Source organism: Tamandua tetradactyla, chromosome 6 (genome assembly GCF_023851605.1).
Source record: "Tamandua tetradactyla isolate mTamTet1 chromosome 6, mTamTet1.pri, whole genome shotgun sequence".
Classification (NCBI taxonomy): Eukaryota; Metazoa; Chordata; class Mammalia; order Pilosa; family Myrmecophagidae; genus Tamandua; species Tamandua tetradactyla.
In genome coordinates, this window is record NC_135332.1 from 53,340,354 (window position 1) to 53,353,458 (window position 13,105).

Below are 13,105 nucleotides of genomic sequence, written 5' to 3' on the forward strand. Positions count from 1 at the left end.
AGGCCAGACTTCACCTGAAATCACATTTTTGCTTACCTTCTCCCCCTTCTCTCACTCCTTACAGGTTTTTCCTGGTAGTATTCCCTTAATAAGTTTTAGACAAGCATCCCTGTCTCAACCTTCGCTTTTAGGGAATCCAGCCTCGCACACCCACTATTCCTTCTTGCATTCAACCAATATTTATTGGGCAACAAGTAAACAAAAAATGAACACCTTTAGATAAGTTTAAGTATAGTAAAGACAATAAAGCAGGGTATCTTGATGGAGAGTGATTTGGGTGCTGCCACTTTAGATTGGATGGTCAAGGAAGGCTTCTCTGAGGAAGTGACGTTTGAGCTGAGACCTGAGTAAACTGAGGGAGACAGCACGTGAAATCAAAGAGTAGAGTGTTCAAAGCAGTAAAACAGCAAAAAAGGGCTGGTGTGGTTGGAGAGTAGCAAGCACAATAGAGTGATTCAGTGTTTGGGTGGAATGTTGTAAACATTATGCTTATTTGGTTTTGGTTTCAGAGATTTCCTCTTCAAGTGTGTGGACAGTTCAGAAGTTATTTTGGCCTCTGCCTGTGGAGAAACCCACATAGTAATTCCACTTCGTGAGAGAACAGGAAAGGTTCTGGGAGTCCTTGATTTTAACATTGGCCTGAGTAGGATGTTGTTGTATCAAGAATATAAAGATCTACAGAAAATGATGAAGGTGGTACAAGCTGCCTGCTATGAAATACTAGGAGAATTCTCTGGAGAGATAAAGAAAAAATATGTCTTAGGTATTGTAAATATGACAACATTCTGGGTTTGTGGGTTTAATGGTTCTGGGGGAATTCACGGTGTGATGAAGGATGCATTTTCTAAAATGAATTGTTGCAATATACAGATCTTTCCATGTGAAAGGAATTCCTCATGCAGTCTTGGGCTTAAGTATGGGCCATAAATTGGAGCAAAGGATAAGGAATCACATTATCTTGGTTAGAATCATATAGTTTTAGAACTGGAGGGGCTTTTAAAGACATTATGGAACTAGCGTTTATTAAATGCCTCATTATGTATCAAGCACTTTTAATGTGTTATTTGCTTTAATCCTTACTATAGCCCTGTGAGGGGAATGGTGATTACCCCATTTTATGGGCAAGGAAAATGAAGCTCAGAGAAGCTAAACAACTGCCCACAAATTAAACAGTTTACAAGTGGTGAAGGCGGGATTTGAACCCAAGATTGGGTAACTCCAAAGACCATGCTCTTTTCAAAGTTGCATTAATTAGTTCAGGCATTTCATTTTACAGATAAAGAAGCTAAAGCACTTAAAAGTAAAATGGAGGGTGGGCAATGGTGGCTTAGTGGGAGAATACATGCCTGCCATGCCAGAGTCCCAGGTTCAATTCCGGGAGCCTACCCATTCCAAAAAAAAAAGTTAAGTGGATCATCAAAGGTCCAAGAGCAAACTAGAGACAGAGCCAAGACCAGAACATAGTTCTTGTGATTCCACATCCACCAGGCTACACTTAGCACAAACCAGCTTGGGAGGAGGGAGAAAAGAAAATATGGAAACCTTTAGGTCCCTAGACTGAAGTGAACAGAATTATGAGAATAACACCATATGGGATTAATATGAAAGGTTTCTGGTCATTGCATAGGGTCAGATAAGAAAAAAGCAGAAAACTCATATATTTTGAGCATTGACAATGTGCCAGTTCGGAGATGAGGCATTTTCACATATATCATCTCATGTTATTTGCACTGCTCACCAGGGAGATAGGGATCAGCCCCATTCTTATAGAAAAGAAGGTTTAGAGGACAACATAACCAATATGGGGGAAAGTGGGTATTCAAACTTCAAAATGCAAGTTTTCTCCTTTCCTCACAACTTTTTCCTGCAAAATTTCAGGTGTAATTTTACTTTCTACCTTTTGATTTCATGGCTAGAGAAACTAAGATTGTTTAAATCCATAGGATATGGTCTTTTTTGTTCTGAAAAAATAAAAGCGTTTCTATAAAATACTCAGAATCCTAAGAAAAAGTAGCAAATGACTGAACAACAACGTTGGATACCACTCTGTTATTCCAGAGATTGAAAATGTAGGGGAAGTCCGGCGTGCAGGAATTATCTTCTTCCGAATCATGCTGCAGGAGCTGCAGGAAAGCATCCAACTGCTTGATTCCAGTGATTTTGTGTTGCTGTTGCTCTATGACTGTAATCGTCTAGAAGAGCCAAAACCTCCTGAAGACCTAACTGGCCTGTCTCAGGACTTGGAAGCCAACACACACCTAGTGCATGACATTCTGATGGGGGTTATCTTGTTCTTTCATCCAGAGTTGGAATTATTTGAGGATTGGGATAAGTATAAACTGGTAAGTTTTTTAAGTATTCTTTTTCTTGTAATATAACCTATATAAATTTAAATGTACAAATCAAAATTGCACAGATCATAAGTGTACAAATCCTAGAATTTTCACACATTGAACACATCCATGTAAACAGCACCTAGATCAAGAAATAGTACATTAGCAGCAGCCCCATCCTTTTTGCCCTCTCCCAATCACACTGCCCCCAACACGCACACACACTAACCCTGATTACAGTCAGGACTACAATCCTGATTTCTAAAACCATAGATCGGTTTAGCCAGTTTTAAAGTTTATATAAATGCAGTTATGTCAACTGGCAAACTGGGCACCATATTTCCACTTGCTGGTGACACCATAGTGTTTCTTTTGTTCTTCACAGCATGTTAGCAGACAGTTAGTGGAGAATATCTGTACCTTTGATCCAACTGCTAGCCATGTGGAAGTTAATTTAAAGCTCATTGATGGATATATCAGAGGTAAATTTCCACTTAATTATGATATAAGTCTATATCGACAGCAATATATCATACTTGCAATTCAGAAATTTGGGGGGGGGTGTGGAGAATAAAGCTAGTGGTTTGTAAATTGAGTTTGCAAGAAGAAACAGTTCTGATCATAAGTCTTCTAAGAGGAGGACATTGTCTATAATCCACTGCATTCCCCGAAGTGAGTATCTAGCCACACATATGAAAACTCAAAGTAAATTTCTATCCCACTTATTGACTATATGTGCATTATTCATTAAAAAAAAATAAAAGTGATAGGGATTGCTTTAAGGATTGGGAGTGATTACTTTAAACATAAAGGCTATTATTATCTTTACTTTCAATAAAGAATGAAAGAAAATAATAGATCATGAGTCTACACAAACTAGAATTGTAGCCTATTTGGAAAATGAGAATCAGCAAGAATGGAGAGCAGTGAGGTTCCCAGTTTGGAAAAGGCAAGCGATTAGATCAACAGAGAACAGGCCACATAAATTTTTCCTCCAACGTTCCCCACCATTTTCTGCATACCAACAGTGCCCTCGGGTGGAAGGAAGGCCAACTGCAGCTAACAGAACCATGCTCTGCAGGAAGCCAAAATTCCAAAGGCTCCCCTCCCCACTGCTATTTCATTGCAGTAATCGAGAAAGTTCACAGGCTGCCCAAATTCCATGCCACCCTTTCTCATTCAGATGCAATTGTATGAAGAAATTCTAAGCATCCTGTTTGGGAGAGGGGATGGGAACTCTTTGGTACAAACTTTCTGTTTGTACCAGAAGTAGAAGTATCCTCTGGAAGGGCAGTCTGCTGCTCAAAGTTTACCCAAGCCTCCTATCAGCTTTAAGTAAGACCCATAATCAAAGACTTCACCCAGCATGAAATGCCACCAACAGCATCTATAGGTTCTGCCTGTATGGGGAGGGACTGCTGGACAATAGCTCCTAACTCACCAGGCCTTCCAAACTAATCATTTTGCAAAGAAGGTAAAATTGGGCTGGTAGAATACCCACACTTTCTTAGTATACCCTACTGCATCAGAGTACAGTTATAGAAGGGGGCATTTTATATTCTGTTGGCTCTCCAGGCAACTGTGACCTGCCTTTATGTTAAGGCAGTCATCTATGTAGGGACACTGAGCTTTGTTTAATAGTCTGCCTTCCTAAGGCTGTGCCATTACATGGGAATGATGCTTCCATTCCCTCTGGTGACCTAATGACTCCAGTAACCACTTCCAGACAACTGTGCACACAGTAACACTCAACAGCCCACTACCCTCTGTCACTTTTGCCTAAAAGTGACACCTAATAGTTAGCCTCTTGTATCTGGAGAGACTCGAGACCTGACCACCTTCTCAAGGATCCATGCTTCCCACTACACTTTGGACCTCTGCTGCCAACTTCACCTGGTCTTTCTGTAGAATGTCCTATTCTTCTCCCATGACTCCTCTGAGGGGGGCTGGATAGATGTTGCCCCAGGGAAATGTTCTTAGCTCTAAAGGCAAGAAGACCCATCCCCACATTGAAAGTGTCACCAGAATCACTTTGATGTCTGGAATATGTGTGTGTGCCAAGAGGCCATACTTCTTTCCCAAGCCTACATCCAAGTGTCCACAAGTCCATAGACGTAGTCTCAGCAGGAGTTCCCCAGGCCCTCCTGTTACCCTGTAGGGGCTCCGGGGCTCCTCCTGTGCCAAAGCAGCCAGAGCCTCAATGCCATCACCATCTATAAAAAAACAACAACTTGGTCTTCCTCAATTAAAAAACACCATTTTCCCCCAAGAAATAGGTCCCACCACTAGGGGAAGGATGGCTGGACTCACAGCCCTGATAATTTCTTGTCCTTAAGATTCACCTTCCTCCCTAGAATGAACTGAGACTCAGCATCAAGGGGTTGAGAAAACCTTCTCTACCAAAAGGGGGAAGAGTGAAATGAGACAGTGTCAATGGCTGAGAGATTCCAAACAGAGTCGAGAGGTTATCCTGGAGGTTATTCTTACGCATTAAGTAGCTATCACCTTGTTATTCAAGATGTAATGGAGAGGCTGGAGGGAACTGCCTGAAAATGTAGAGCTGTGTTCCAGTAGCCATGTTTCTTGAGGATGATTGAATAATGATATAGCTTTCACAATGTGACTGTGTGATTGTGAAAACTTTGTGTCTGATGCTCCTTTTATCTACCTTGTCAACAAACCAGTAGAACATATGGAATAAAAATTAATAATAGGGGGAACAAATGTTAAAATAAATTTAGTTTGAAGTGCTAATGATGAATGAAAGCAAGGGGAAAGGGGTATGGTAGGTATAATCTTTTTTTTCCTGTTTTTGTTTTATTTCTTTTTCTGTTGTCTTTTTATTTCTTTTTCTGAATTAATGCAAATGTTCTAAGAAATGATGAATATGCAACTAAGTGATGATACTGTGAATTACTGATTATATATGTTAATGTTTTAGTTCGTTTGTTAAATTTTTTTAATTAATAAATAAATTTAAAAAAGATTCACCTTTCTGGGAGATCTTTCCCTAATTTTGCTGCCATCACCATGGTGATGCTTTCTGCCCTTGTTATTCTCCAATGTGGACAAACACTTTTCTGCAACTCCCCACTATATAGCTAAGACCAGACTGGAACCTTTCACAAGATTCTATCAACTATCCAGAAATAACAAATACTAATACAGCACTGAGTCAAATCTGTAACTCTAAGGGTATGCCTGGTTCTTTTAAATGGACCAGAGTGAAATGGACAAGAAGCCAAGAACATTGCTCTGTCCTGTTAATTTGGACCCTTTGGATGCTCACATTGCCCTAGAAATTCCCTTATAGTTCTCTGTACCTTGAACTTAATTGTCACAGATAAAGGCCCCTTTCAGGGCGTATTGGCTTCTATTTGTAGGAAATTTAAAAAGCTGGTCATCTTAGCTAGCCTGGGTTTAATGGAGAGCCCAGAGTGTGCCATTTATAAGTTGCTCATAGATTTCAGGTTCTGAAGGAGAAACTGTCAGTTCAGCTTTAGAACTGGCAAGAAGCGCTTAAAGGGCACTTTTCATTAAGATATTGTACAAGTACTCACTCTCATACACTGTTCTGAGGAAAGAGTATAATAGACTATTTTTGGGTTTGGCAAAGACCTGGGGCCTAGATGCTTGAGCCATTTCCCATATGTGCAGACTACTATTTTCAGTTCCAAATTATTCAGGAGAACAAAAGAAAATCAAATTAGCACTTCTCTTTCTGTTTTTTGTACTGAATTTTTTGCTTTCATAATGAAGCCATTAATGCAAACATCAGGGCGCTAGTGCTATTTATGCTTAAGATGCAGCCTCTTCTGGAGCGTCTTCTTATCTAACCACTTCTGTGACAAGGCTTTTTTGAGTCTCCATTCCTTATTTAGAATGTGTGTGGCCTTGGACAAATTACCAACCTCTCTGATACTCAATTTTCTTATCTATAAAATAGTGATAATAATGATACCTATTTCATAGGGCTGCTGTAAAGATTAATACAGTATATATATACATATACATGTATGATTATGACATGATGTGTACAAAAGCTTAGCACTGTGCCTGACCAAACTAAATGCTTAATAAACATTAGCTCTCAATATCTGAGCATCAGGGATAGGGATGTTAAAGAGGCCGGGCTTTCCATTATACCAAGGAACCAAGGTGATCATTGTTCTTAATTGCTTTATACAAAATTCAAATCTTTTTTATTTTAAATTTTAAAGTTTTCCAACAGCGGCTGGATTAAAAGAAGCAACTAAAAATGGTTTTACTTGTCTTGGTAACATCACTGCTGCTCTGATTAAAGGTTTAAAAAAATTAGTTTTATGAGAACATTTTCTCTATTTAAGGTAAATATATTTTTCAGGCTCCTCTGACACTCAGATTTTTTTTCATTTCATAGATGTTAAAACAGTCTTTCATCCAAAAAGGATTTTTAAAATCATATTATAGCCTCCAAAGTAGAGCACCCAGAAGGTCTAAAAGACTGCCTTTTGGGATGCAAGAAAAATATCATAGGACTTTTATTTTAAAAGGTTTTATCTCATTTTCTAATTTCTACCTTTTGTTTAAAAATGTTTTAAAATAATTTAGAAACATGCATATATTGGGACTCATGCTCAAAAATTTTTAATTTTTTAAAATTTTTTAATTATTTATTTATTTATTTTTATACATGGGCAGGCACTGGGAATCGAACCCAGGTCCTCTGGCATGGCAGGCAAGCATTCTTGCCTGCTGAGCCACCGTGGCCCGCCCTATGTTCAAAATTTTTACCTGATCAAAAGAGTTCAGAGGCCACAGCATTAAACTATGAATTTGTGTAAAGATAAATTGCATTAATTTCAATTCACATGTAATTTGATATATAGCACCATCATGATAAAAAGCCAATAAATGCGGTATTGTACAGAAGTTATGCCTTCAACAGGAATGAAACTAATATACTGGCAAAAACCCTGTGTTCTGCTTGAAACAAATGTCCACCTAAGCTTTGATAACTCAAGAACAATGTATATTTACCTTCCCCAGTGACACTGATTTCTTTCTTGGGAAGTAGTGCTCTGTGGTGCCTTTGGGTCCATATTAAATTAGCAGTGACATATGATGTGACCAACTGCCATGACATATGAGTTCTCCTGCTAACATAAAAACTGATTGAAATTCACATATATACACACACTTTTAAGTATGCATGAACCTCCAGCTCAGTAAAATTAAGGACTGACATAGAGTATATAAACAGTAGAAATATAAGAACGAAAACTAGAACTAATGACAAAGGAGAGGAACATTTGAAAAATGCTGCTGATCTTGGGTTAGTTGTTAGTTTAAAAGAACATTATGCTTTAACTTTTGGACCTAAAGTTTAGTTTTAAGTATTTTATTCTTTTTGCTTTGCCCATCTTTACTAATTGTCTGAAATTCCCAAAAAGGATTTAACTTAATTAATCCAGTATTAAAGCAGGGATCTAGAAATGGATTTTTAATTTGGAAATATCTTGTAATATCCCAGTGTTTCCAGGATAATTCTCTATGTAATTAAAAGTTTGATTAAACTACAACCTGCAAAAATACCATAATAAAATTTCCTGAATTAGCAGATCCACAAACAGATTCTTAGACATCTGCAAATAACTTTACAACCTTTGCCAGGGTAAAGTACAAAAGCATCATCTTTTATGCTTAGGAAAGAAATAAAAATGGTATATCCGTTTGAAAACATTACTAAGTCTGTGAGAACTTGCTCTGCGATCTGCCAAACTACAAAGATCTGGCATCTCTCCACCACAAGGGGGCAGTAGTTCTCAACTGTTATTGGAGAATCCAGCAAAGCGCCCAGCGGCTTCATTAGAGGAATCATTGTTAAGGCATCTATCTCTCATTGCAAAGGGCAGACAAGCAGGAACCACCGTCCAGACGGGTTCGGAGCTTCTGTCCCCGGTAACAATAAGACAGGAAATAAAAAACAGGGGCTTGTGAAGGGGGAGCGACCTCGTCCTCCCTCTTGCCCGTGTCCTTGAGTCACCGTGGAGATGGCAGACTAGCCATTAATAATGGCTGCAGATAGGGTTCTGCTTATTTGGATGTTCAGATAAGAATATTGGGGCAGGCGTCAAGGGAACAGAGCTCTCAATGCAGATTTGGGAAGCTTAGGATAAAAGCTGTGGGAGCAGCAGAGCTATTACATATCAGAAAATTAGTACTGGTTTTAGAAGTGTCCTAGGGTGAACTGTTATTTATTTAGCTTCATAACTTCAGAACAATAATAAAGATCATCAAAATAATAATTGGAAACCTATACCATTTACTTTGTAAAGGTTTCAGGAATACAATAATACAAAAAGGGATAGATTATAACAAATGCACCCTCAGTATTTTAAGTATGAATGTTGATGGGTCTAGTATTGCCCATAAAATGAGATGAATCAGGTATTTTTAGTATGCTTTCATGACTGGTATCTATTTTTGTTTTTATTCATAATCATCACTATTACTGAGCTATAATCTGGAAAGACTTTTAGTATTTGAAAAAATTCAATTATTCCATAATTTAATGATGTTTTAATTTAACATTTATTGAACACTTACAATCGAGCAAGACAAGACAGTATGTGCAGCTGTGTGTTAAAATGAGAGCCCATGTGTTTTAAAGCCAGCCTCAAATAAAATTGATACTTGTGACAATTTCCCACACTTTACATGCCTTTTGTATCCCATATTATACCTTTTGCTGTAATAATTCAAAAACCCTAGGAAATTGAAAGCTAATTCCTGGAATTCTGTTCTACCTCTTGATAGAAGTCAGGGAAATAAAATTTGTTGTGTTTTGCAATTCTAATAGATATCTATGACTAATATAATTGTCATCATTGTTCCTGAGCTATTAAATCAAACATTTTTGATACTTAAACTTCTTTTTCAATTATAACTTAATATTCAGTCTATTCAAATCAATTATTTATGGGCTAGGCACTGTGTTCCTCTCTGGAACTAATAAAAATGGTTTTACTAATTTTTCGATGAATAAAAGGATGAGAGAAGGAGGGTAGTTAACATTTTTTGAGCAACTACTTGGTAACAGATCTCCGTATATCTCTTCTCATTAATCTTCATAATGATTCTGAGGAATTATCTCTCTTTTTATGGAAGAGGAAACTGAGGCTCAGAGCAATTAAGTGACCTGCTCAAGATCATAAAGTTAGTTGAGTAGAGACAAGATTGGAATCCATAATTTGTCCAACTCTTAAGTAAATACTCTTTCCATTGTACCATTCTATCTGAATTCTTGTCACTGACTCCTGGGAAAAAATAACTTTTCAATGGCAGTTTAACATTTTGCAGTTTAACAAACTAAACATGTAATAGTGTGCAATGACTATGTATTTTTAAATTATTTTTAACTGGGAAATAGTTCAAACATAGAAGTATAGAGAATAATATCTGTGTAGTCATTACCAAACTATATTCTATATCCAACGTTAACATTATGCCAAATTTGAGTCACACTTTTTTTTTTCTATTTTTCTTTCTTTGCTTTTTTTGTTTTGGTCACACTTTTTTTTTTTTTTTTTGACACTCAGACAGCCTATATCTGTTTTGTTTTCATTCATACTTCTGAAAAGGTCCATGTCCACTATTTAATGTTGATTTGCATTTCACGCCATCACTAAAGTTGGTGATTTTACTGCCTGAAATGGAAGGCATTCTCAGTCGGCAGTGTACTTTTCTTTCTGGAAAGCTGAGTTTGCTGGCTGTGGCTGGTCGGTCACTTTGGATTTTTTTTTTATTAATTTTTTAAATTAAAAAAATATGACAACAAAGAAACACAAACATTCTTAACATATGATCATTCCGTTCTACATATATAATCAGTAATTCACAATATCACGTAGTTGTATATTCATTGTCATGATCATTTTTTAGAACATTTGCATCAATTCAGAAAAAGAAATAAAAAGACAACAGAAAAAAATTCATACATACCATACCCCTTACCCCTCCCTTTCATTGATCACTAGCATTTCAATCTAAGTTTAACATTTGTTCGCCCCATTATTTATTTTTATTCCATATGTTTTACTCATCTGTTGATAAGGTATATAAAAGGAGCATCAGACACAAGGTTTTCACAATCACACAGTCACATTGTGAAAGCTATATCATTATACAATCATCTTCAAGAAACGTGGCTACTGGAACACAGCGCTACATTTTCGGGCAGTTCCCTCCAGCCTCTCCATTACATCTTGACTAACAAGATGATATCTATTTAATGTGTAAGAATAACCTCCAGGATAACCTTTCAACTCTGGGATCTCTCAGCCATTGACACTTTATTTTGGTCTCATTTCGCTCTTCCCCCTTTTGGTTGAGAAGGTTTTCTCAATCCCTTGATGCTGAGTCTCAGCTCATTCTAGGATTTCTGTCCCACATTGCCAGGAAGGTCCACACCCCTGGGAGTCATGTCCCACATAGACAGGGGGAGGGCAGTGAGTTTGCTTATTGTGTTGGCTAGAGATAGAGGCCACATCTGAGCAACAAAAGAGGTTCTCTTGGGGGTGACTCTGAGGCCTAATTTTAAGTAGGCTTGACCTATCCTTTGTGGGGTTAAGTTTCATATGAACAAACCCCAAGATTGGGAGCTCAGCCTATTGCATTGGTTGTCTGCCCTGCTTGTGAGAATATCAAGAATTCAACTTCAGCAAGTTGAATTTTCCTCCTTTCCCATCATTCCCTGAAGGGGACTTTGCATATACTTTTTAGTCACTGCTTAAATCACTCTGGGATTTATCGGGGCATCACTCTGGACAAACCAACAAACCATGAGATTAGAATCTCATGCCCTAATCAAGATTCTATGTACTTATAGTGTTCAATTAAGCTGTCTACATAAGTTATATTAGGAAACGCACTAATCAAAATATAAATTTTGTACCAAATGAACATTTTTTGCTTTAGTCTCACACATAAGTTAAAATTTTAAAATATTGATTATTATCGATTTTCAACACCCTGCAATAATGACATTCATATGTTCTTCCTCATGCAAAAACAATTTTTTAAATTTGCACATTTGTATCATTATACACTCTAGGCATTCGTAGATTATACCATCTCAATTTTTATCGTCTATCTTTCTTTCTGATTTCATTTGTGGTCACACCTTTTTTTAAAGAAATAAAGTATTATAAGGAACAGATGTGGCTTACTACCCCTCCCTGGTCCCATTGCCTTTTCTTCCTCTCTAGAGATAATACTATTATGAATTTGGTGTTTATCTGTTTCATGCATGATTTCTTTTACCACATGCTTATGAATCCATAAACAGTGTAAGACAATTTTTTTCCCTTGGATGCATGGTCTGGGATTCGAATCCGGGTCTCCCACATGGAAAGCAAGCATTCTAACACTAAACCACCCATGCACCTTCAAAGTGTAAGATAATTTTGCAGGTTTTTTTTTTTTTAATTTGTAAAATTGTATCTGGGGGCGGGCCATGGTGGTTCAGTGGCATAGGTCTCGCCTGCCATGCCAGAGACCCAGGTTTGGTTCCTGGTGCCTGTCCATGTGAAAAAAAAAAAAAAATTGTATCCTAAAGTATATATTATTCTACAACTTGTTTTTTGTGTTCAACAATATGTTTTTGAGATTATCCATAAGGATATATTTAAATTCTTTGTCAGCTGCTGGGTAGTCATCTATTATATGACTATAACAAAGTTTATTCTTTTCCTATAATTACATATTTAAACCAGATTCTGCTATATGGTTTTGACTCAAACATATGTAACACACTTTAATCAGAACACTGGAACATATTATTTTAATAATAAGAGTACAAAACTATGCACTTTCTAACTTTTTTTTTTCTTGGTGCAGCTCATTCCCGAATTGAAGTATGGAAATTGGGTAATACCACCATTGAATATCTATACCACTGGGCACATATCTGTTCGGCTCTAATGGAACTAAACAAAAAACTAAATGTTACACCCCCATTGCCCTCCAAGACTGACTCATATATGTATGCAAAAATGCCAGGGGAGAGCTTGCTAGGGAAATACTGATAGAATTGATACTGTAAGATACTTTTGTCATGTTCAGTTTTGTTAACTATAAAACATTTTCAATTGGAAAGGAATGTCACATAGGAGTATTTTGCTCCTAGACATTTACTTGTGCACTTTCTAAAACTAAACATACTAAGGAGAAATATGACCTAAAAAATATCCAGGTAAGGCAGTTCTAACCAAATATATTTATGTATGTTATAGAATATATTTAGTAGATGCCTTTCAGCTTGAGGTTTGTATTTACCGTGGGCCTGTGGTTGACTGGGTAAAGTTATTTTAATTCTTTTAAAATACAAGGAAAGAAAAGGAGAGAAAAGATTTGGGTGGGGCAGGGGTGGGGAGAGGCAGTTTTTACATCAAAAGAGTACCAAATAATAAACTTTTGGACTATGAATTGTTTTCCAGTTTTCCAAAGTTATCTGAGCACCAACCCTCCCCTCCTCCACTCCCCATTTACCTTAACAATTCAATGGCTGTTTTAATGAGCAGAAAGCTTCGAGGGAAAACTCACGGAAAAAAGAAAACACCTCTTTTTACGGCAAAAAGCTCTCAAATTCAAGAACTGTATAAAGAATTTATATTTACTTAAAGCTTGTTATTACAGCAAACTTTACTGCTCTGTTGTTAGATTTCATCTTTGCAATAAGATATCCGATGACAGTCCATTTTTAATAAAATTTTGGGAAATTAAACTTCATT

At 37.1% G+C, this 13,105-nt stretch overlaps 1 protein-coding gene across 7 annotated transcripts in view; it reads left to right on the plus strand.

Moving 5' to 3' along the window:
* Positions 1-13,105, plus strand: part of EFCAB5 (EF-hand calcium binding domain 5) — a 136,302-nt gene extending 123,197 nt beyond the window's left edge. For 6 of the 7 annotated variants that reach the window (XM_077165391.1, XM_077165390.1, XM_077165393.1 and 3 more), the window contains 4 exons: positions 510-763; positions 2,059-2,342; positions 2,719-2,815; positions 12,213-13,105. In XM_077165391.1, coding sequence (XP_077021506.1) covers positions 510-763; positions 2,059-2,342; positions 2,719-2,815; positions 12,213-12,400 — 823 coding nt within the window. In that variant the 3' untranslated portion in view covers positions 12,401-13,105. The remainder of the gene's footprint in view (positions 1-509; positions 764-2,058; positions 2,343-2,718; positions 2,816-12,212) is intronic. The other variant, XM_077165396.1, reaches the window with a different exon arrangement.